The sequence below is a fragment of the Poecilia latipinna genome, unplaced genomic scaffold (assembly GCF_001443285.1).
Source record: "Poecilia latipinna isolate Pla-1442-1.1 unplaced genomic scaffold, P_latipinna-1.0 Scaffold709, whole genome shotgun sequence".
In the NCBI taxonomy this organism is placed as follows: domain Eukaryota; kingdom Metazoa; phylum Chordata; class Actinopteri; order Cyprinodontiformes; family Poeciliidae; genus Poecilia; species Poecilia latipinna.
Window position 1 is genome coordinate 141,514 of NW_015113325.1, and position 24,835 is coordinate 166,348.

The following is a 24,835-nucleotide window of genomic DNA, read 5'->3' on the forward strand; positions in this document are numbered from 1 at the left end:
CCGGCGCTGGCCGGGATCCAGACGGTCCCAAAGTCCTCACACACGGCTGCGTATGAAAACAGGGAGATTGATTAGACAAAGCCCACAGCAACACCAATCAGCCTCTCCTAGCTTTGCTCCCTGGAGCGTTTCCTTCTCTAATTCCTGCCCCGAAGCCAAAACTTATCACCGCCACCAAACACTCACTGCCTCTTCTCTAAACCGGCATTATTGTCGCCTTTTCTACATTTTTAAAGCAGGAACTTCTTTTAATGTGAAGTTTCAGTCGTAAGAGTCGAATATTCACTTACTTTAGTTTTTGTTTTGGTCTCATCTGATAAGATCAGCTCAGGTTATCAGCTGCTGGTGGTTTTATCAGCTGTACGCTTGTTAGGGAGTCCCTTATGAAACTCTGGATGTTTGCAATACACAGTCAAGTTAATTAGAGAAGAGAGCAAATAATAAAAATGTTCCTGGAGCTGTAAAAGCCAGTCAATGAACTTACTGGAGTGGAACTCCTTGGCAACCTGCAGCGTCAAAAGTCATTACAGCTTCAAGAAGAGCCTCTTTTCTAGATCATACCAAACATTTTGGCCAAACAGCAAAGTAATCTCCTTTATTGTTGCTCCAAACTGAACCATTAAGTTTAGCTTAATGGTTCTGTTATGGAGATTACACTCTAAAACTCTGGTAAAGTCACCATAACAGCTGGAGCAAGTTTTATATGTCGAGTATTTCACAGATGAGGACTTCAGGATTTGGTCACATTTAGTGTAGAAAACAGAAAAGATTGTTTTAGTGCCAACTTTAGCCAGCAAACTGTGAAATAATCTTATTTTTTATGAACTGTAGGTGTGAATGTTGGAGAATAAAAGCTGGTATTTGTTGTGTTTTTAGTGTTTAGCAGAGATGAAGGACTTCAGGTCGCTGTTAAACGTCAATCAGCGCTAAATAGGAACTGATGGGAAATGATTTCTGACCCAGAGAAGCAGCTCATAATGCAGGAATCAGACATTGACCTGTGAGGTCGAAGCGTCATAGTTTACTCAGGGTGTGTTGACGTCATCTAAACTGACTCATTTTATCCTCACCCTCAGCCATTTCATCCATATTCAGAGACATCAGCTCCTGTTTTCTCTTTCTTACTGTCAGATGTCCTCATGACCCGACCGGAGCTCTTATTTACCAGCTTCACACTGCGCCGTTTCCTGGGGGAGAAAAAGCTAATATTACATTTTCCTCTGTCAGCCTGGACCCTCCGTCTCTATCAGAGAGGAATAAAGCAAACAGAAAACTGATTCCTTCCCTGAATCGCTTCATGAAAAGCAGAAAATTAGGATTTTCAGAGTGAATCAACATCTAGACCGGAGTTCCCACCTTTAGTGATTTCATACTTACAGAAATTAATTTAATAATTTCACACATTTAATTGTGAAAAACATTAGCTCGGATATCACATTGCTTTAGTCTAATTTGTATTGTTTTTGTTATTTATCATTTATCTACAATTCAATTAAATGTAACTCATATCCAGGTTTCTTTAAAGTGTTGCTGTAGTTGCTAATGGCTGTGAGCAGGAAGGCTCTCCTGTAGAGGCCTGTATTACAGTGCAATGACACAGCCTCTGACTGAAGACACTCAGTGTTTGTATTATTATAACATTCTGATGAAGATGATGCTCAGGTTTGTCCGTAATGTTCTTCGTTTGATGAAATGATGCAGTTTGTTACATGTTTTGTCAGAATTTCAGGCAGGAAAGTTGAAGGTTTTCCACCAAAGTAGATCTGAAATACATTTAGGTGTCTGCAGTTTAATAACCACGGTGCTTCTAACCGTTTCTGGTTCAGTCTGTAACAGGAAGTTACTGTGTTTGAAAGGACAGAATTAAAAAACTGCAGGTTGTTGGCTTGGATGACTAACTGTAGAAAACCTGATTCCTGACCAAACTGATGGGAAAATCTGGCTTGGAGACAGAAGTGGTGGGTCTGCTAATCTGCTAACAGCGGAGCAAAGCGTTTTTGTTTCGCACGTTAGCATTTTTGCTAAGTGAAAATGTTTAACGCTTTTAGCTTCCCCTCATTTTTCTGGATGAAGCACGAATGCACTTTGCTGTTCTGACATCTGTGTTGAAGTTTTGGTTATCGACTTTTAATAATTCTTCAAGGAGTTAGCTGTTTATATTCATGCTCTTATTCTGAAGGGGGTGAAGATTCTTTTTACGCAGCAGGTCAGTTTCCTCTCCTTGTGTTCTCCAACTGTGATGCGATTCGGCAGATGACGTTTATTCTGTATTTAGTGCTTTAGCTTCCACTAAATTTCATGTTAGTTTAGCGTTAGCAGAACTAATGTGTAGGATTAGCGCTTCAGGGTTAGCACAGCTAGCTTTTTAGCTAGCGGTGCCCATCACTCCTAAGTCAAATTGATTTAAGGAAATAGTTTCTCTTTTCTATCCTGGTTTACACAAACTATGATAGTGAAATCAGGGCCGTTGCAGATAGAAAAAATGTGTCACTTTTTGTGAAAAAAATTCAGAAATTTTCTAGATCACAGCTTGGAAAAGCAGAAATTTGTAAAGTCAGAAATTTGATAATAAAAATTCAGGAATTTGAAATTAATCTGATTTCTTTTTACAAAATCCAAGGAAATTTCTAAGTGTGAAAGTTGAAAATTTGCTAAGAAAAAAATGAGAAATTTTGAGGTTAATTTCTGAAATTTTCAAGAAAACAACTTGGAAAAGCAGAAATTTTGACATTAATCTTAAAAACGTGAGAAAAACATGGAAATTTCTGAATTTTGATTTCAATCTTGGACAATCAGAAATATTTTTGTTTTTTCTTGAAAATTTCTGAGATTATTCTCAAAGTTTCTCAGTTTTTGGCTGAAATTTGCTCCTTTGTGTTTTCTATCTAAACCCTTGAATTTAGCTAGTTAGCGCTGAAGAGGCTCCAGGCCTCCGAACATCAGACCTCCTGCTGGTTTCTCTGGCTGAGGCTTTCTGGGCTTCAGCTGCGAGCGTCTCGTTACGCAGAGACGGATCACAGCAGGTAGGCGGCCGAAACGTAAACGAGCCGGTGGAGAAACGAAGTTTCACATCTTTAATTTAAACAACTTTTAACTTGAGGTTCTTCCATCTGTTACATGAATGCAGCTTGTATCTGGAAATGAATCAGTCATAGTTTCACCATCACATTTCTTCATTGTCACAAAACCAAATATTTTATAATTAGTAAACTAAATATTTAGCTCCAAATATAATTCTTAGCTACAAAGCTAAATGTTGAAGTCCAAACTAAATATATAGTTAGCGAGCTAAATGTTTAGCTAAACATATTTAGGCCTGACATAAATATATAATTAGTCATTTAAATACTAAACTTACCAGCTAAACACTTAGATCCAAACTAAATATTTAGCTCGTAGCTTACTAGCTAAGTATTTAACTTACCAAATAAATATTTAGCTATAAACTAAATATTGAGCTCTAAGCAGTGGCGCAACTGCACATTATTCAGGTGGATGCGAAAACATAAATCGGCGCCCCCCCGCCCCCCGAGGTGAGGAACTTCAGGGTGAAGGACCGACGCTCAACCCCCCCGAGGCGACACTACGTGGAGTGTAAAACTCCCTACATTTACCTCGTGATGTTTGAGAGGTGAAGGAGCGTGAGGCGCTGAACTGTATGGGAAAACATAACCGGCGCGTCGCCCCCTCCAGATGGGGTTTTGGCGCCCCCTCTGGTGCTGCGCCCCTATGCGTTGCATACGCTGCATACCCACTTTTTGCGCCTCTGGCTCTAAGCTTATATTTAGCTCATTTGCAAATTCACTTGCCGGTAACCGGAAGTTGATTATCAAAATAAAAGCTGGGTCTGGAGAACTTCTATACAAATACATAGTTTGTACACAAATATTTAACTTGCTAATTAAATATTTAGTTTGAAACTGTGTCATGTGATTAAAACCGGTTGTTACTACTGACGGAAACCAGACAACAGGAAGTAGTTAGAGGATGATGGCGCCACGTTTTTTTTAATGACTTATGGCGTGTATAGCGTTATCCCTGTGTTTATTTTAATTTATTAATTTTATTTACTGCAAATGCAGTTGTGTTTTTTCGACATTAGCGGAATATTGACCAAGTTTTGAGCAAAGCAGCCGTTTGCCGTCAGAAAGTACCGATGCCTGTTTAATCACCATGGCAACAGCAGCGAGCCGCCCTCTGATCCGATTTGGACCGCAAGATATGAACTTTATCGATTTATTATTTATTAATCTTAATGTCAGCTGGAATGGTTTTCTTTGGAAGCAAAGCTGTAAGGGAACTATTGGTAATTTTATTTAATGTGACGTTCTTATCAAAACGGAAGTACACACCCTTTGACACTCACACACACACACACACACACACACACACACACACACACACACACACACACACACACACACACACACACACAGTTGCGCTGTAAAACTTGAAGTTTTCCTGCTAACTTTCCAGTCGCTGGGATCAGCAGTGGCAGCAGCATGTCTGGCTCTCCGTCCTGGATCCTGAGCGCCTTCTGGCTCAGCTGCCTGCTCGGCTCGGCCGCCTGCAGACGCGGCAGAGGTAACGTGTGTGTGTGTGTGTGTGTGTGTGTGTGTGAGAGAGAGAGAGATGCAGAGTGTGTGTGTGTGTTGTTAGTTTTAGCTGAGGTTCGCCTTCTTTCCCTGACTTGTTGTTGGTGAGCGGAGAAAGTTTCTGCGCGTCACAGTGGATCAGCGCGCGCAGCTGTGGACTCACTCCACGAGCTGCTGTGTTTTGGTTCCGTGTTCGGTTCGGTTCGGTTCAGGTGGGTTTTAAAGTTCGGTATGCTGAATTTGAATCAGATGTAAGTAGGCAAATCACTAAAAGAGTTTCTGTAGTTTGTCTCTTATTTTGTTCGGTTCGGTGGCAGCAGAATCCTTCTAAGTCCCGGTCAAAGTCCAAACCGACACCCGAACCACCGAACCGCCCCCTGCGGCGATCTGCCTTCAGCATTTCTGCTCCCGGAGCTTAAAAGAGATTTTTAAAAAGTTTATTTTTCCTTGTTTTAAGCCAGGAAGCAGATCGGTTCTGGTTCTGGTTCTGGTCGTGCGGGTCACTGGATGGCACTGCCTGCTCCTCTTACCTGACATTCAGCTGATGCCACGGAACATGTTCAGGCTCAGTTTTCCCAGAATGCTCTCAGCATTTTCCACATGATAAATTACAAAAAAATGAAAACTAGCATCTTATTTAGAATATTTATATTCCAATGACGTCAGATTAATCAACATTCATCCAACACGTGATGGAGAGTCGAGCTGATCGATTAAATCGGCTCCTGTCCTGAAGGCTGCAGGTTCGCCGATTGATTTCCAGCCTCTCTGATTTCTGGACTGTTTCTAAATAACTCAGATTCAGTTTTACGATCCTGTTATTTGGTCATTCCTCAGTTTTTGTTTTGTTTCCTCACATGAAGAGACTGATAGCAGAAACTTAGACTCCTAATATAATAATACTAAATAAAAGCTAACTTCAAACAATACGCAGCTCTGACTCAGAATCAAACATATATGGGCTTTGTGAAGTTTATTATTTTATAAATGACATTAAACTAAATATTTAATTACCAAACTAAATATTTACCTCCAATATAAATACATGTATCAGCTAGCTTAATATTTATTTAACAAACAAAATACATAGTTAGCAAACTAAATATTTACCTGATATGAAAAATCCACTGGCACATAAGCAGAAGTGGACAATAAAACAGCTGATATTTATTTATTCATTTATAAATGTCAAAGATTTAGATTAAAGCTAAGTATTTACATCTGAGCTAGCTAAATGTTTAGTTAAACTATTTTAATTGATCAGCGCAAAATATTTGCTAATATGCAACAAAAGTGGACTATCAAAATAATTGATGGATATCACACCTTTAAATATTTAATTAAAAAGGATTTAATACAAATTAAATATACAGGCTGCACAGTGGAGCAGTGGGTAGAGCTGTTGCCTTCCAGCAAGAAGGTTCTGGGTTCAATTCCCAGCCCTGGTCTTTCTGCATGGAGTTTGCATGTTCTCCCTGTGCATGGTGGGTTTTCTCCAGTTTCCTCCCACAGTCCAAAAACATGTCAGGTTAATTGGCCTCTCCAAATCATCAAATTATCCCTAGGTGTGAATGTGTGTGTGCATGGTTGTGTGTCTCTGTGTTGCCCTGCGACAGACAGGCTCCCTGTCCAGGTGACCTGTCCCTGACCAGGCGTCCTGTCCAGGTGACCTGTCCCTGACCAGGCGTCCTGTCCAGGTGACCTGTCCCTGTCCAGGCGTCCTGTCCAGGTGACCTGTCCCTGACCAGGCGTCCTGTCCCGGTGACCTGTCCCTCTCACCCTGAACATTAGCTGGAGAGGCGGCAGCAGCTGCCAACCCCACTAAGGGTGTAAAGAAGATGGATGGATAAATATTTAGCGCCAAAATGAATATTTAGCTTAATCCTAAATATTTAGTTAGCAAACTAGATATTTAGTTTACTACACATTTAGTTTGTATGTTAAATATTTAGCTTGCTAATTATGTATTTAGTTTGAATATTTATTTGAAGCTCATCCAGTTAGCTTAAAGCTCTGAGCTAGATGAATATTTAGTTTGACATAAACAGATAGCTTTCTCTCTAAATATTTAGTTTGTAAACTCATTTAGCTTACTGAGTACTCAGTCTGAAAGTGTGACGTTTATAAATATTACTTTAAAATGTTAACCCATATCTCAGTCTTGTTTACCGGCTAATTAATCCAATTTATTGCTGATAATTTGTGACTGGCCCTTTAAGGCTCGTTGTCGGGACCTGAACGTGTCTTCTTTTGTTTTCTTGCTCTCCGTTTTTTTACGATGTCTCTGTTGTTTTGTTGCAGTTTTAATTTCCCTATAATCTGGAATTTATTGATGCGTCTGCAGACGTTTCATCAGCAGGTCCCTCATGCAGATAAATACACTAAATACTTAATAGGTTTACTCTGGGAAAACCACGACGTTCCCAATGGGGGGAATAATAAAGATTTCCAACAGTAAATAATGTTTTTAATCCCTCAGACATGAAGCCACGGGCGGCTCGGATCAGCTGTTTCTGTCAGATTATTACATGAGGGAAGTTTTGTGAGGAGGCGGCTGCTCGCCTCTGCTGTTTGCGTTTCATTAATCTGCCGTCTCCTGAGTCTGGAGCATCAGCGGCGCTTGTTGCCACGGTGATTGTCTCATGGAGGCGTAAACACCGGCGCTCATTAATTTGCAGAGAAATTTAATTACTCTGCGTTTGAAGTGGTCCTTGTTGTTTGAGCCTCCGGGCCACAGGCGAAGAAGAAAACTTTGAAGTGTCTTAATTATCACTTGCAGGAAGCTGCCGACCTCAGAGCTGAGACGATGCTGCAGCTGAGAATCATGAGAGATGAATGTCCTGAGAAACGGGACCCATAAGGACAGTCCAGCCTGCAGAGCGCCCCTATGTGGAAAAACCTGAAGCAGTAACATGGAGACCAAAACCAAATGTTTGTCTTCAATTCACTTTGTAGGTTTTAGTTTACAGATTTTAACCATTAATTAGGATGAACTCTGACCTCTGTGTTGCTTCATATGGGTTCTGTTAATGTAAAAAGTGTCCATTTTGGAAAAAACCCATACAGTTCCCAGTTAACTGCACATTATGGCAGTGTTAGCTTGAACTGTTAGCTGTCACTTATGGGGCCCTTTGCTACCCACAAACACATTTTGACCAGTAAATATATTTATTTTGCATAAATAGTTAGTATTTCTCAATACATGCTACTCAGCATGTGAGCATAATCCAACACGCCAATTGTAGCATTTAAGCTAACATTGGCGTCTTGCTAAATTGGAAAGTGTCTTCCTAAATGTACCAGAATTTATTTCTATTAAATAAATTCATCCGTTCTGGTTTTCCTTCAGTAACTCGTTGATTGTTATGGAAGTTAGTCTCTGCATCATTCTGGTCACTAACTGAACCACTTCCTGTTTGTTACTGAACCACTTCCTGTTTGTTACTGAACCACTTCCTGTTTGTTACTGAACCACTTCCTGTTTGTTACTGAACCACTTCCTATTCCAGTTCATTTGAAGCTAATGAGCCAATGTTCTGGTGGTTGCCGTGGTAACAGGTGTTTTCCTCCCTGTTTGATTTTGACGCGTTTCGTTACTGCAGTTTGGTTCTGCTGCAGTTTGGTTCTGCTGCAACTTGGTTATTGGTTCTGCTGCAGCTTGGTTATTGGTTCTGCTGCAGCTTGGTTCTGCTGCAGCTTGGTTCTGCTGAATCCTCCAGCATCTTTGATCTCCTGTTTGGTGTCACCTGATTGGCTCTCTGCTCTGGCTCCAACTCGACGCTCGGATTCAGGCTAATCCTCCAGCTCAACGCCAAACTTCAGCTTTTACTTCAGTTAAAACACGGAAAACGTCTGCAGAGGAAGAAAGGCTCTGCAGACTTTCTGAGTCGCTGCAGAAAGTTGAGGAGGAGAAGACAGGAAGTCCTGAGTCTGACAGATTACAGAGAACAGCGGCGATAAGACGCTCTGCTAAAACACGTTTCAGGCCTCCCGTTTCTGGCTTTACTGACCCGTTGCTGACCCGTCAGGCCGGCCCTTAGAAAGCTGATCTAGTGTTATTATCGTCTCTTTCATTATTATTTATACATGTATTTATTGATTTAATTTTGTCCCTTCTGGGCCTCCATACAGTTGGAGTTAGTTTCAGCAGCTGACAGAAAGCTGGACTGGTGTTTGTTTTGTCCAGATTCTGATTCTGTAAAATGTTCAGAAATCTTTTTATGTTTGATTTTACTTTCAAGTCCAGAGTTTTGTCTCCACATGAACAGTTTATTCACCTAAACGCTGCCATTTTCCTTTCATTTTTATGGTTTTCTTTGGTTAAACCAAAGTTTTTACAGGCTTTTCGTGTTTATTTGTATGGAGGACTTCCTTGTTTTGGCAGATGGAGCCGTTCTACTTTCTCCCCATGACGCCACGTAGAGCTGCAGGCAAACTTATGTCCACATCCCTGTTTTCCATTTCTGCTTTTGGGCAGAGACGCAGGCGACGTCTGTCACGTTAAAGGGGTCAGAGGAATATTTTGACCTCCACGGAGGGAGTGCTGAATTATTATGCAACGTAACTGGGTGAATTTTAAAAACAAAACTGGGTCATCATCCGTTTCTACTGGTGGACGGCTGCAGGTTTCAATTCAGGTCACGATGGAAGAGAGCGAATCCTAAAGCACTAATCAACAACAGTAGTTTGGTTAAAGCACTATGCTAACAAAGCTAATGCTAAATCATTATGCTAACAAATTATTTAATGGAAGCTAAAGCTAAAACTGTGCCAACAAGGTACTAAGTGCTAGCTAAGAAGTTAGCTAGTCCTAAAGCACTAATCAAAAATATTAGCTCTGCTAATGCTACAATGCTATGCTAACATGCTATTTACTGATGCATTGTGAGTACAATGTCTTTTACTTACTTCAAAATAAGAGCATGAATATAAATGTTTCAGCACTTGCAGAATTTCTAGCAGTCGAAAACCCAAAAATTAACTTAGGGGAAGCTAACTTTACTAAGCATTTTTAAAGTTAGCTAAAACAAAAGATTAGCTCTGCTGTTAGCAGCGTTATATCAGTATAATGTATGAATATATCTGAGCCTGTGGGTTTGATTTTAGATGATCCAACCCTGGAAAATTACCAGTGAATGACCAGACTGGTTTTGCTGGTCACCCGTTGCAGAACAGCAGAGTCTGAAACTAACCGACTGATTGACTCACCAGAGCAGAGACTCGGTTGAATCACTGAGACAGAACAGGAGCAGGAGCTCTGCTTCACACTTTCTCCAAATATCTTCAAAGATTTCCTGTAGCAGTCAGTCTTACAGCGATTCCGAAGAGGCCTCTGATGACACGCTAACAGCTAAATATCTGGGCAACACAGATGAAAACAAATTTACTGCGATAAATGAAAATGTTGTTTTGAGACCATTTTCAAGTAATATAATGCTAATTCTAATGAACATTTAACTGGAAAACATTTTAAATGTCCAAAATAAAACAGCAGAAACAAATAAATCAATTATGGATCTCTGTAAACAAAACTGTCCTTAACAAACGGCTAGTTGAGACCAGAGCAACAGACTGAAAATCATTTATTGTTTAGAGACCTAACGATGACATCATCAGCTGGTAGCTAACTCTGCTAATCCACCTCCTTTGCTTTTGCAGCTCCTCTGTAAGTGTTGGAGTCAGGAAAACTGAACTTCCTCCTTGTCGCGCTGCATCCTTTCAGATGCTAATCCGTTAAAGTAATACACCTTGTTGCTATGGTTACGGATCACAACACCTATCCAAAGGTGAAAAAGTGAAACAGAAGGTTTGGTGTGACCACGAAGCATCTGTGGGCCGAACGGCGAGTATTGATCGCCGTTTGGTTTCTGCTCCAGTGGAGAAACAGTTAATCAGCTGGTTTAGCTTTTCCTCCGACCACCTGCCTCAACGACAAAATGGACGCCTGGCTCCTTGTTTCCCCGCAGCAGTACCGGGTAGCTCGGCTCAGGGCGGTCCGGTCCGCGTTTCCAAAGCTGATTGTTTTCCAGAACCTGCTGGATGCTGGTTCTGATCCGGTCAGGAACAATCTCTCCATCCATCCATCCATCCATTCGTCTGTTTTCAGGTTTATTCTTCTTTCCTGTCCTTGTTTTAGTCCTTCATGTCACACTTTCCTGATTCCTGATAGTTCACTGTATGTGTAAACAACTAAATATTTAGTTTAAAGATAAATATTTAGCTAGCAAGCTAACTAAATATTTCTCTGTTAGCTACAGCTAGCTACTGCAGAGCTGAATATGTAGGTTAGCAAACTACACATTTAGCTTCAAACTAAATATTAGAAGTTTGAAGTTAAATATTTGGTTAGTATGCAAACTAAATATTAACAATTATCTTCAAGTAAATTTGCATATTAAATATTTAGGTCTGAGTGAAATATTAATTTAAAAAAATGTAGCTTGCTAACTAAATATTTGTTAGCAAGCTACACATTTAGATTAAATCTGGATATTTCGAGTTTGACGATAAATATTTTGTCATCAAGCTAAATATTTACAATTATCAGCAAATTAATGTATTTGTTTAGAACTAAATAGTTAACTGGCTCACTAAATATTTATGGCTGAGCTAAATTATAATTTGGAAACAAAATATTTAGCCTGCATTAGCAAGCTAATTATTTAACTTCAAACTACGATGCTAAATGTTTAACTTAAACCAAATACTTACTTACAAAGCTACATTTTATCTCTCAATACTTAATTTAGCTTTGAAAATATCAAACATGCTTAGCAGCAAATAGCAGAGCCTTCAGAGTTTTCCTGTTTCTGAAGTGAAGTTCACTCTGAGGCCTCGTTTCAGTTCATGACTTCATGTTTCATTTCTACTCCTCTGAACTTCCCTCCCTTGCAGAAGAAAACCTCATGGTTTGACCTTTTGACCCCAGTGTAGGGTTACGCCCTTCGCATGAGGCTGAGGGAGTTCAGCAGTAAAATGCTGGGCTCGGCTCTGACTCAGCTGCAGCTCTTTGTTCGCCCAGGGTTCGGCTCTGACGCCTTATAAAGGCATAAATGCAGCAAAACCAACCGGCATGTGAGACGACCAGCAGTAACGAATGGTTCATAAACCGTTACACAACAAACCCCATGTTTCACTGAATCATGTGTTCTGTAATAAAATCGTGTGAAATGAGATTTTAATCAGAAAATTGGCCCCGCTGTCGTGTTTAAGCCAATTATTGTTATCGTTTTTTCATTTAGAGGATTCAGCATGGCCTCATTCCTGCAGAAAACGGAGCCTCTGTTCCTGGCAGACATGTTGGCTCTGTTTCTGTTACTGGGTCGGGCCGGTTCGTGACCTCGGACCCACAGAGGCATTCCCAGATGTTTGGGGTCACGACCCTGCTGGGTGTCAAGAAAAATGGTGTTTAACCGACACATGACTGCAAAATGCTAACGTTAGCTAATATCTGACGCCTCCATCTTGTTTCCATCTGGCGAAGAAGGAAGTTCCTCTCAGCGTCTTCAGAGGTTTTTGTTTCGTTTCCTTCGGTGGTTCTTGGTGCAGCGCCCCCTCAGGCCAGGAGGGGAACAGGTTGGTTTGATAAAGTGGCTCAGTTAATATTTAGCTTCAAGCTGAAAGTTTAGCATGAAACTGTGACATTTCTAAATCACTAAATAAGATGGTGAAATTAAAATTAACAGGTTTTTTTTCTCTTGTGATGCACAAACCCCGTTAAATCCAGAACTTTTCAACCCGGGGAAAACGTGACGCATCAGATTATTTTTAAGTTTCTCTTCCAAATGTTTCCATTCTGTGTGTTTTGACTTCACGCCCCTGATGAACATGTTGGGAAACTCTTTCTGCACTGTTAAACGCAGAGGTGTGTTTTTAAACGGTGAGCAGCTCGTGATGAAGCTGCTTTGAGGGACAGATAACGGCCGGCTGATCGGATCGGATCCAGAGATCAAACCGGGTTTCATATCAGCCTGATTATCAGCCTGTGTGGAGAAGAAACGATTCACTGCAGCTCAGCGTGTCTCTGCAGGCTACAAGGGTTTCACTTCCAGCTCTGGTCTAAACAAATAAACCAACAACTGCAGGCAAAGGTCACTGCAGCTCTGCAGGAGGACAGAAAGCTGGAGTCGTTTCTCATCCTCAGGTTCTGACCTGATTTCTTCCTCTGCAGAAATTATTATTAAACTGTTTTTAAAGCTGCAGCAACTTGTACAGAAAATATTTATTGAAACTGTGACAGTTTGGCATGAGACAGACAACATGAGGAAAACCGTCTTCTCCCAGAGGTAACAACCAATCAGAGCTGGGAGGCGGGTCTTAGTGCCGCCAATCACCTTCTGTTTCTGAATGCTGATGCTAGTTAGCATAGCCACTCATGACAACGGATTAACGGTTTTCCTGTTTGTCCTCCGTTAGCCTAAACCAAAGTTAAAAGCTAATGCTAACCGCTAAAGTTAAACTGTTTTTTTAAAGTTTGTCTTTTCTTCCTCTGGGCAGGTCATGGCGGCCATCATAGCCCCATCATCTTTAACGATTTCTGCGCCATGAAAGATGAGTCGGGGCCGTGCAAGGCCATCAAGGAACGCTTCTTCTTCGACGTTAACACTGGGAGCTGCGAGCGCTTCGAATACGGCGGCTGCAGCGGAAACGCCAACAACTTCGAGACAATGGAGGAATGTGAGGAGGCGTGCGTCTTCTCAGGTGGGACAGAAATATAAAAACTTCTCAGGTTTAAACGACGTCTGTTTGTTTTATCTCCTGCTCCTTTCCCAGCTGCATCCACTCACCTGTAATTAGCTCATTTCCCTTTTTGCTGTTGTTTTATTCATCATTTTTCACCGCCAACCTCCTGCGTTTTGGTCCGATCGTACCGCGCCCATCATCACATATGTGATGTTTTTATGATAGTATAATCTCTCACATCATGGATTTTATCACCACCTTGGGCAGAAAAGGTTATTTTATAACGAGCAGCGAACGCAGATCTCTGCCAGCCCTGATTTCTCAACAGTTTTGCTGAAGGCTATAACTTCTGTTGAAAGCAGTTCGCTGATACTTGGCTCTAAAACAGAGATAAATAAAAGACGATTTCGTCATAATTTACGACGGTGCTTGAACATTTATTACATTTAAACAGTGGTGAACACTGCTAGCCAAAGCGTTAGCTGCACCAACCCTGGAACAGGCATAATAAACATTAACTCTGCTAAAGCTAAAGTGCTAAATCAGCATGGTTTTCAACAGAAGCTAATGCTGAACCACTAAATGTAACTATTTATAGCAGTGGCTACCACCAAACAAGAGGACAGGAAACAGAACTCCATCCCCTTCAAAATAAGAGCACAGATATAAACTTCTCACTACTTGAGGGATTATTAACTAAAATATTAGCATGTGAAACTTTATTCAACTGAAAGTTTGAAACAGCCCCATAAAGTAGTGGTTTAGAACTAGCTAGGGGATGCTAATGGTGCTTAAAATGTTCAAAGTTTGAAAAATGCTAACATGCTAAATGAATATTAGCTCTATTATTATTAGTGCATTAATTAATTTAATTTTAAACAACAAATTAAAAGGAGTAAATCCCTTCTCTTCCTTTTTAGCTTGATCTTTATGAGAACAAACACTTTAACAACACACATCATGATGCTGCCACCACCAAACCTGGCAACCTTTAGCAGCTCAGCTGTGTTTTAGCCTCTTTCATATGATAAGGAGTGTAAATGTCAGTCAGTAAAAACACGCAGCCTGCTGGATCGTGAAGGTGGAGGCAGCGGTTTGTTCTGGTTCTGCTTTCTGAGTCCCAGATGGAAAGTTTTGCTCACCTGTTCTCCTCCCATTCCTGCTGAAAGCCACAAGTTGGAGCACGCACCTGCGATATCTCAGCGTTTCTTTGGCCTGCATGGCGTGACTGAGCTTCATGGGTACAGCGAGGCCACAACAAAAGATCCGGATCCATTTCAACACTTTCTCCAGCCGTAAACATGAAATCTGATGAAGCTGCAATCTGCCTCAACAACTTTGTGCTCATTTTTGATTTTCTGCACATTGTTTTGTGGAGTTTTATTTCTTTACTCATCTACCTGTAATCACCTTTCAGTGAATTTTCTCCTGATTTGTCAGATCCACCAGTTTTCCTCCTCGTGTCCACTGATCTTTATGCTAGCTTGTTAGCACCGGAACACAGTGCTTGCAGAAGAAAACCTCAAGGAACTCAGTCGGATGTGATGATTGTCAAAGTGTCACGTTGACGTCCCCATTTACCCTGAATTATGATGTTGATGCGCCGTAATTCAGCACCAGAAGAAGACAGACGTTGTAAATCTGGACCTAAACAGTAGCTACGTTTCCACCAGTCCAAAAATGAGCAAATTCAACTTTTGAAATGTCAGAAAAAAAAGAAAAGAGGGAAATTGAAACGGTTTCTTACCCAGCAGGCCGTTGCTAGGCAACCGAAGGGCGAGAGAGTGAGTTGATGAAACTCACCAAACCTTCAACTTGATAAAACAACAAGAACAAATCAGATTTTCCCTTCAGAAGTGCAGAAAATGGAGCCAGAAAGTTAACATTTTTATCTAAAAATAAGAAATATTCTCATTTTATTGTCAAAATCTAAAGTTTCTTTTATGTGTGAAGTTTATTTGTCTACAGCCCATATTCTACTCAGAAAAAGTTCAGGATATTTGGCTTTCAGGTGAAATTTGTGGAAAAAAATCAAGAGAATCAGAGAAACGGTACCTGGCCCGTTTATTGGAGTAGACATTTCGCCCCCTAGTGGCCGCTGTTGGTCTCACACCCTAACTTCATGTATGTTTTGCTGTCTGATGTAAATAAAATCCTTTATAAAGTTGTAAATCACGTGAAGCATCAGGTGAAGAGCTTTAGCTGTCCTCGTTTCTCTGCAGATCAAAATGGCCCAAACAATCCCGGTATTCAGATTAAACGGATTGTTTTCTGTCATCCTGCAGTAATCCGGACTCCTCCGCTCTGATTGGCTGTCAGACGCAGGTTTTCTCTGGGGAGCCGCTACCTGCTGTCGTCTCCGCGCAGCGTTAGCGCCAAGCTGACAGATAATTCCTCCACAGCTTCAACAGATAATAACGTTTTCTGAATTATTCATCGGCGCGTTGCTCTGGAGAAAGAGCACAATGCTGCAGTCTTCTCACACATCTGTTTGCCCGGAGCTTTGAGCCAAAGTCACCTCATGAAATGCATTTTACAGCGATAGCGTTGTAATGACGGCCGGCCCTCGGCGGAGGGCGGCTGTTAAACAGATTAGCAAACAGAAGGTGTGCAGATGTGATGCATTCATGGACGGTTGGCTCACAGAGACTTCAGTTTGGCAGAAGCTGAATTCTTCTTCTGCCGTCTTGATTGATGAATAACTCTCTGCGGTCCAGAGGAGAGCCTAAAACAACTACGGGGTCCAACCAAGTATTTACATAAATTCATCAGCACCTCTGCTGCTTTCCTGAAAGGTAAAAGTTTACTCTGACATTTCTTTCTTTAAACACTTTGGGAAAACGCCGTGGCTGGCAGCGTCGGCAAAACGTTACCAAAACACTAATCATACACTTTACCTCTGCTAATGCTATACCAACATTTAGCTAATGCTAACGTGCTAACGTCAAACCTGGTGAGTAGAAGGAGCCGCTAACTAAAACATTAGCTGTACTGTTTTCAGAGAGCTAAACAAAATAACTCATTATAAAAACTAGATCTGTTAGCACCAAACACTGTTCCAGCATGGCAGTTAGCAGAAGCTAATGCTAAAGTGCTGCATTCAACCATTTGGAGTAGAAGACATGACTTCCCTAACCCTAAAACACTAATCATAAACATTACCTCTGCTAATGCTAAAGCAATACATCACCATGATATTTAGCAAAAGCTAATGCTAAACTCAGCATTGAGTAGAAGGAGCCGTTAGCTGAACCGTTAGCTGCTCTAGATTTGCTGGGGTTTTAATAACCAAACAGAATATAGATTTTGCGATTATAATTAATGTTGTGACGTCCCCCCCCTCCCCCCATCCCTCCCGGGCTGCTGGAGGATTGGACAGCTTTGAACTACATGATGATGTCATAGTTTTGTAAGTTTCTGATTGGTTCAGCTGAACCTCAGAGGTCACCTCACCATGTTGGAGCTAAAGTCAGTCTGTGCTTCCTGCTGCTGACGTCTCTCTGTTGTGTCTTTGTCAGACGATAAGAACCCGTGTCACCTGCCGGAGGCCCCGGGCCCCTGCCGAGGTTTGGTGAGGCGCTTCTTCTTCGACAGCCAGACTCAGCAGTGCAGACATTTCTACTACGGCGGCTGCTTCGGCAACGCCAACAACTTCAGGAGCATGGCCGACTGCCAGGCGAAATGCCTCAACCCAGGTCAGCATCGCTGCGTCCTAGTCAAAGCATCGGTTTGTGGCCTGCAGCTGCAGAATGTGAATGAGGAACGTTGTTTCTGTCCTTTACCTCGAAGCATCGACCGCATTTCAGAGAAGCGGCGTAATCAAAACAGCTCAACCTCAGATAATTAACTTTGTGATGAATTCTCAGCTGAGCATGAAATCACTTTTCATTTTGATTTAAATCGTTTTAACTGACCGGAGCGACTCAATTACGCTCAGCTTGCAGGCAGAAGTAATGTGGGAGCTGAGATTGTCAGGAAATAAGAGAAGAAGCAACTATTTCACTCTGCGATGCGTAGAAAAATCAACTAGTCTTAAACATTCTGGCTGTTTTATAAGATGATGAACTTTAATGATGAAAATAGTTTCCTTTCCTTTTTGCTTCTTGTTTTGGTTTTACAGACGAACCTGCGGCTGCGGCAGACGTCCATGTGAGGAAACCCGCCGTGACCCGTCCAACCATCGCAGCAGGTAGCAACCAGCGTTTTTATGAACATAATATTTACTTTTCAAATTTACAATTTGTGTCTACAATAATTAGAATATTGGACAAAAGTTGTAGCACATTCATAGAAAGTTAAGTGGAAGGAAAAAGTGTGTGCTAAACGTCAAAGTTAGCAGAAGCGCTAACTTGTTACTGGTTTTAGAAAGAAAACCATATATATTATACAGACATTATAAACATTATAGCAAACACACAGGAAGTTGAGTGGAAGGAAAAAATATGTGCTAAATAGTTTCAAAGTTAGCAAAAAATGCTAATTCCTCATTTAGAAAGATAACTTATATATTTCATAGATTTAAAATTAGCATATTGGTAAATTAGTGGATGTTTTTCTTCCACTTCCTAGATGATGATGTCATGCTGCTGCAAGCTTCTGATAGGTTCATTCACAACAGCTGGGAAGAATGAGCATGATTAGCTTAGCATACCAGGAGGGATGGTAGAAGCTAACTTAACTTAGTTCAGCTTTCTTCTTCCTAGAGTTATCGTCTCACCATGTGAATTCCTGCAGTTTTGAGGTCTAGCTTGTCGTTTGTAAAGTGGGCTGATTAACGCTGCGACTGCTTTCATTGAACTTTAAAAAGGACGAATCATAAAATCCATGGAGGTGAAATGAAGTCTCAGAATTTTATGAAGAAACTCATCTGTGTTTCAGTCTGTGTTCAGTTTTCAGCAGATGATTTATTCTCAGCTGTCTGAGCCTTTAAACATTGACGTTTCCTCCTGCCCTGAAATTCTCCACCTGTTCACATAAATGTCCTTCATCTGCAACTTTTCAGCGCCGGCCTCCTGAGGCAACGTTTACAGCATCGCCAGGCAATATGGGCATTTTAAGGAGGCCAATAATGGCTTCATTTGCATATCAGTGAGCCGTCTGATTAATTTAAAAACTTCATTCCCTGAATTTAAATCTGAAGTTTCTATAAATATATTTCAACTCTGCGGTTTTTGCACCTTTTAGGAGCTAATTTACACTTTCAGGAAAATACATTCATAATGTTTGTTTACGTAAAGAAATAAAACTCGTGTTAAAGATAAACGTAAAAACAGGTTATCTTCCTGTCACATCATGTCCTTATAAATGTTTTCATAGCAGCCAGTAAAGAGAAGATGCTTTAATAAATGTTTGTTTTGCAGAGGAGCTGACTGTGAGCGAACCGCAGGTGCAGCTGAACGCCTCCGACTCACAAAGAGGTAAAAAACCGTTTCATTATTTCAACAAAGGATAATATTTCATATTTAACGAGTTTAAACTCGTCATGTTCTAATTATTTCATCATTAAAACAATTAGCTGATGCTTGACTCTAATTCTGCTGCTGTTTCTGTGAAACATGCAGACAACTTTTTAAAGTAAATAATTAATATTCATACTGTCCTGTTATGGGGTGCGTTTGATTTATCTGTGACTGTCGCTAGCTGAACTTTACGATGAGGAACCTAAACGCCTCTCAAACCAAATCACATGACTAAAACCCTTCAAAACAAAAGCTCTAAATGTTTTTATCAGCAATTCAATATTAACAGAAGTGAAATTATTTCATTTTGTATTTTTTAACATAAAAATGTCAAATTCTCAAGCTGCTGGACTTCAGCTGCAGCTGAGATTCTTATCAGAAATAAAACGTCAAAATAGAACAAAGTGAAGAAAGTTAACACCAGTGTTAGCATCATGCTAACAGCATCGTTAGCATCATGCTAACAGAAACGTTAGCATCATGCTAACAGAAACGTTAGCATAATGCCTCCACTAACAGAATAGTATTGGAATAATGGCAGCAATAAGATTAGCATAAAATTAGCATTATTATTAGCATTATGCCAACAGCAACAATAGCATTATGCTAACAGTATCATTAGCATGTTGGTAAATCACAGCAAATGCCTGTTGGACTTCAATGAATGAAAAACTTCAATAATAAAATGGAAACTTTCTCTGTTGGAGATAAAATTGGTCAACAGGCTCCACGGCGCCTCCTGTTTGTCAGTAGAGGTCGGATAAAGTTGTTTCAGCAGAACAAAGCTATAAAAAAGACGTTTTCATTTTGGCAAAAATTTTAAATGGGTGGAAACAATTGGAGAGTTATTTCCCTGGTTGTTGGTGCAATTATCACCATGTTTCTGGCCGACATGTTGACCCACATGCAGAATCAGACCCAGAACCCGACCAAACACACAAACCGGAGGAGAACTGAGCACCCATTAAACCTCATCAAACTCTAACAGGACATTTCCCCGTTAGCTGGATCCACGGTTTGACGTTTAAACGGTGAAAACTCGATGGCACATGGTTGGCAGCTGGTTGGACTGGGGGTCAAAGGTCAGAACCAGAGCGTCTCAGTGCCCCCAGTTAGTTATGAGGGAGCATATTTCACATTTCCTGGCTGTTTGGTGTCGCGGCTGCAGAGCGCAGGGGGAACCGACTCCGGCTCCTTTAACTCAGAGACAGTTATTGCTCAAAAAAATCAATTTCACTCTGGTCAGAGAAAAATGGTGAGGAAAAGGTTCAGGTGGATCCGGCTCCCAGTTTCAGCTCCTGGTTATTAAGTCGAGTTTACCTGCCAGGCAGTTTACAGTGCTCCACACGCTAAGACACAATGAACGGCACAATGCAAATTAACAGAGAATCAATGAAAAGTTCCAAACCAAGTCAGAACTAATCAATATTTAAAGTACTCTTAATCAAAGGCAACAAGAAATGAGTTTTAGCCTTAGCATTTTAGCTAAATAGAGCTAATACACTAATGTTTAGTAAGTCAGTGTTAGCATGCTACTGATAATCCACAGTGATGATTGTTCTAATGAAGAAGTTAAGCTAATATTAGCATTTTAGCTTATTTAGATTTAAAAGCTAAGCTTAATATGCTAAATGGATTAACCTGTCTGTCACTAGAGGACCCAAATTTGGGTCCTCTCGTGACAGAGGTGTCAAACTCCAGTCCTCAAGGGCCGCTGTCCTGCAACTTTTAGATGTGCCTCTGCTGCACCACACCTGAAAAGAATAATTAGGTCATTAGCAAGGCTCAGGAGAACCGATCTACACAGGGAGGAGGTAATTAAGCCATTTCATTCCACTGGTTTTTACCTGTGGCACATCTAAACACTGCAGGACAGCAGAGGACTGGAGTTTGACACCCCTGTCATTGTGAATGACAACCTGAGACCAACAGGTTAACTTGATGTCAACATGTTAGAAATAACACCATACAAATAGCACCATTCAGTCTAAAATTAGCATTTTAGCTCATCTTGGTATAACAGCTAATCTTAGCATACTGAATGAAGTGAGTCAATGTTAGCATGACAGTGATAGCCATAGAGCTATCTCTGTCATTAACGTAGCATTAGCCTTTTTGCTAATTTTAGCTTGTACACTGTTGGTTACATACTAGATGAAGTACATTACACAACTTCAACATGCTACTGATAGCATTTTGGCTAATCTTAGCATTTTAGGTCATGTTTTCATACTTATTGAAGTAAGTTAATGTTAGTCAACATGCTAGTGATAACCAACATACTCATGGTAGCAATTAAGCTAACACTTGCAGTTTAGCTAACTTTGCTTTAAAAGCTATTGACATCCTGGTAGCTAACCTTAGCATTTGGCTAATTCTGGACATTATGGAGCAAAAACAAACACAAACTACCTTTTGTTTTAAGCCGTTCAGGCTCTGATTCTGCAGGATGAAACTCGGCAACAAACCCGATTCTGGCCAGAGGAGGCCCTTCGACAGGCCTCCTCCAGGTTTCCCAGAAGTTTTCTAGCTTATTATCCAATATTTTACTCAATAACAACATTATTGCTAAATAGCATTTCAGGTCCGTAAACTTTAAATTTCAAACCACAAAGATTGAAACACAAACAGGACGATGCAGATGAGGCAGACACAACCAGAGGCGTAACAGTGACACCTTGTGGCTAAATGGAAGAACAGTTTTGGATAAAACAGATAGATAGATAGATAGATAGATAGATAGATAGATAGATAGATAGATAGATAGATGTAATTTATCCTCCTCTTTTAAAGAATCTACTAAAACAGAGATATACCCACTTCTTTCCTTCGATGCTTTAAATCAATATTTTCTGCTTTTGCAGGAACAAAACGAGCCACTTAAAGCACAACGTGTTAAAAATCAGCCGCAGCAACAGAGAAAGGTCATAGATAACGCTGTGCAGAAATATAGTCAATGCAGTGGTGATAAACTATATAAAAACGCTTCATCCCAGAGAGCAGAGCAGATTTATTTTACCACAACAGAGCTGTCAGCGCAGACTAGCAGGAACCGGGACTTATAGTTGAGTGGAAGGAAGATCAATCAGCGAGGGAACAAAGAGACACAGGAGGAAAGATTAATAGCCAGAACTTCAGCTGCAGGTAGAAACTGCCTGAGATGTGAGTTACAGACACTTTATACGAAAATAAATCCACTGAAATTCTATATATGATTGTACAATAAGCAGTTTGAGATTTACTATTAAAACAATAATCAAAGTGACTCCACAGAAACTGCTTTTTGAATATTTGTGTTGTAGCATTAAAGAAATAAAACAGAAACAGTAACACTTTATTTGAAGGGGGTTGAATAAGACTGTCATGACACTGTCATAAACATGACATAACACTGTCATAAACATGACATAACACCTGTCATAAACATGACATGACACCTGTCATAAACATGACATGACACTGTCATAAACATGACATAACACCTGTCATAAACATGACATAACACCTGTCATGAACATCAATAAGTCTTCATTCTTCATAAATCATTACTGATATAAATTTGTTATAAAAGTATTACTGATTGCACTTTAAAAATTAGGTAACTTTATGTTATTAAAGGTAAAGTTTAAACAGTAATGATTTCTTGGTTAATGTAAAGTTGTCATAACAAAGACATTTTGAATAATGTCAACTTTGTAAAAAGTGTCATAATTTACCGAATGACGCTTTATGACAACAGTCATAAATATTCATGAAGGCTTATTCATGTTCATGACAGGTGTTATGACATGTTTATGATAGTGTCATGACAGTCTTATTCACCCCCCCTTCAAATAAAGTGTTACCACAGAAACTTATTTGCACTCATAGACAAAATTAACATGTTTACATATGTTTGTTTCTGATCATTATGAAGTAAATAATAGAATTGAAAAAAGTCCCAGTTTTAGTGTCAGGCTTCAGTTAATTATTAATGTTATATTTTCAGACATATGTATGTTTTCATGCTGCCTGCTCCAAGTTATTTTTTTATTCCAGAAGTTATTTTTCTCACCAAGTCGACCTCAAATTCCAAAATGGCTGCCATGCGTTTAAAACTCACTGATATGTAAATAAAAAACATCCTGATGGCGTCAAATCAGCCGACATCAGATCACCAAGTCTCTACTGTCAATAAAGAAGCACAAAGAAACAACATGAGACACGGGAAGAGCTGCGGCTAAAACTAAATGTTTTAGCTTGAAGCTAAATATCTAGTTTGTTTGCTAAATATTTAGCCTAACTGATTTATTCAGTTAGCAAGTTAAATGTTTAGTTTGTATTTTTGCTTCAACAACATATTTAGCTTGAAACGATGACATTTACAAATGAATCCTCTCTTTATTTCCTTTTATAACCCAAATTATTTCTGATAATCTGATTAACACGTGGCTGCACCTTCATGCTGCTGCCAGTGGAGGCGCCGTTCCTCTGACTGTCTGCCTGTCTTCCAGACTTCAGCGCCTCAGAGATCTGCTTCAGCCCCATCGACCGCGGCAGCTGCAGCGACACCGTCAAGCGGTTCGCCTTCAACCCGGCAACCAAGCGCTGCCAGTCGTTCACCTACAGCGGCTGCGGCGGGAACCAGAACAACTTCCTGAGCCGCAAAAATTGCTACCACAAATGCATCAAAGGCCATAAGGGTAAAGACTCCAAACACACAGAGACGAAGCACGCTGCCGCCGCCGCGCTGCTCCTCATCTTCACGGCTTGGTTCTGTTTCAGGCTCCAGGAATGGGATGATCCGAATAAGGAAGAAAAACATCAACAGCATCGTGAACCGCGGGGACTGAACGCCGCGCCCTGCGGGACGCCGCTCCTCTTCCATACATGTATTTATCTCTGTATTATAGCTTCTACTCTGTTTCTTCAGAAAATCTCTGTTTTTAATAGTGAGCTGTTTATTTTTGATTCATTATGATGACAATTCTGTGCACAAGTCTTGAGTCACTCCTCAGATTGTTTCAGGAAACAAGAGGCGGTTTAAAACTTTAGCACAGAAGCAAAATAGAAACATAAACTTCCTTCTGATCTGATGTGACATTAAGACATTTCTTTTTTTATTTCTAAACTTCGAGTTTTCAGTATCGGCCCTAAAAGTCTAAAATTATAAAGTAAAATAAGTTTCTGAATTGGTTAAATAAAGACCCAGAATGCCATAAGAGTGTGGAAACAGCAAAGACTGATGGGAAATATTTAAAGCCTGCTCATTTGACTCTTCTCGTTTTTATCTGCAATAATATTAAAGTTTCTATAAAAAACTAGAATAACATAAAGAGATTTAAAACAGTTGAAGTTTTATTTATGGTATCTTTGCTCTAAATTGTGAAAACATTCAGCTGCAACCAAAAAGAGTTAAAAAAATATTCTGTTTTATGTTTAAGAAAAAAGCTGAACCGATTCAACTTTATTACACAAAGTTGTAATAATCTGTAAAAATCCTGAAGAAAACTTTTTTTTTGCTTATTTATGCTGATGAATATTAAATCTGTATAGGAAAACATTCCGGTTCTGCCTTCATTTTGCATGAATTATTCATCCTGTTTGAGTTTTTGTGGATTGTTTTGTTGGTATGAAGCTTTTAAGCTGCAGATTTTGTTCTTTTATTTGTTGAAATATTTTCCTCTGCTTCATATTTCGGTCTCTGGATATCAGCTGTTTGTGTCTGCAGTTATTGATCGCTGTAAGTTGATTCATTTATTGATTAAACGAACCCCAGAAACTCTTTTTTTAGTCATTATTATCCGTCACCGCAGCGGAGTGAACACCAGGGGGCGCCGTTGCATTAAATGCTCCATTCAGAGCCGCCAGACTGGAAAACATTCAGCGAACTAAGAGCCATTTCTCATCTTCCTGTTGAGATAAAGCGTTTTGTTTCTCAGTGTTTTGTTGCTAACGTGATCCGGAGGATCATCTTCCTCTGTGTGTCTAATAAATAAGACATAAAACAATTAATAAGAGTTTATTAATGACTTTATGGAGTAAAAATCATCATCTGTTACTGTCATTTCCATCGAATGCATGAAACATCTGGATGCTGCTTTTTCAACCATCTCCAGC

The 24,835-nt window shown here is 40.2% G+C and overlaps 1 protein-coding gene across 2 annotated transcripts; it reads left to right on the plus strand.

Moving 5' to 3' along the window:
• Positions 1-4,444: 4,444 nt before the first annotated feature.
• tfpia (tissue factor pathway inhibitor a) lies at positions 4,445-24,502 on the plus strand. 2 transcript variants are annotated; one of them, XM_015045139.1, is made up of 7 exons: positions 4,447-4,584; positions 13,092-13,295; positions 16,796-16,972; positions 17,398-17,466; positions 18,638-18,694; positions 23,230-23,418; positions 23,501-24,502. In XM_015045139.1, the coding sequence occupies exons 1-7, from the start codon at positions 4,503-4,505 to the stop codon at positions 23,566-23,568; spliced, it is 846 nt and encodes a 281-aa protein (XP_014900625.1). In that variant the 5' UTR covers positions 4,447-4,502; the 3' UTR covers positions 23,569-24,502. The 2 variants fall into 2 exon arrangements, with proteins under 2 accessions (XP_014900626.1, XP_014900625.1); XM_015045140.1 differs by lacking the exon at positions 18,638-18,694 and having other exon boundaries at positions 4,445-4,584.
• Positions 24,503-24,835: the final 333 nt, after the last annotated feature.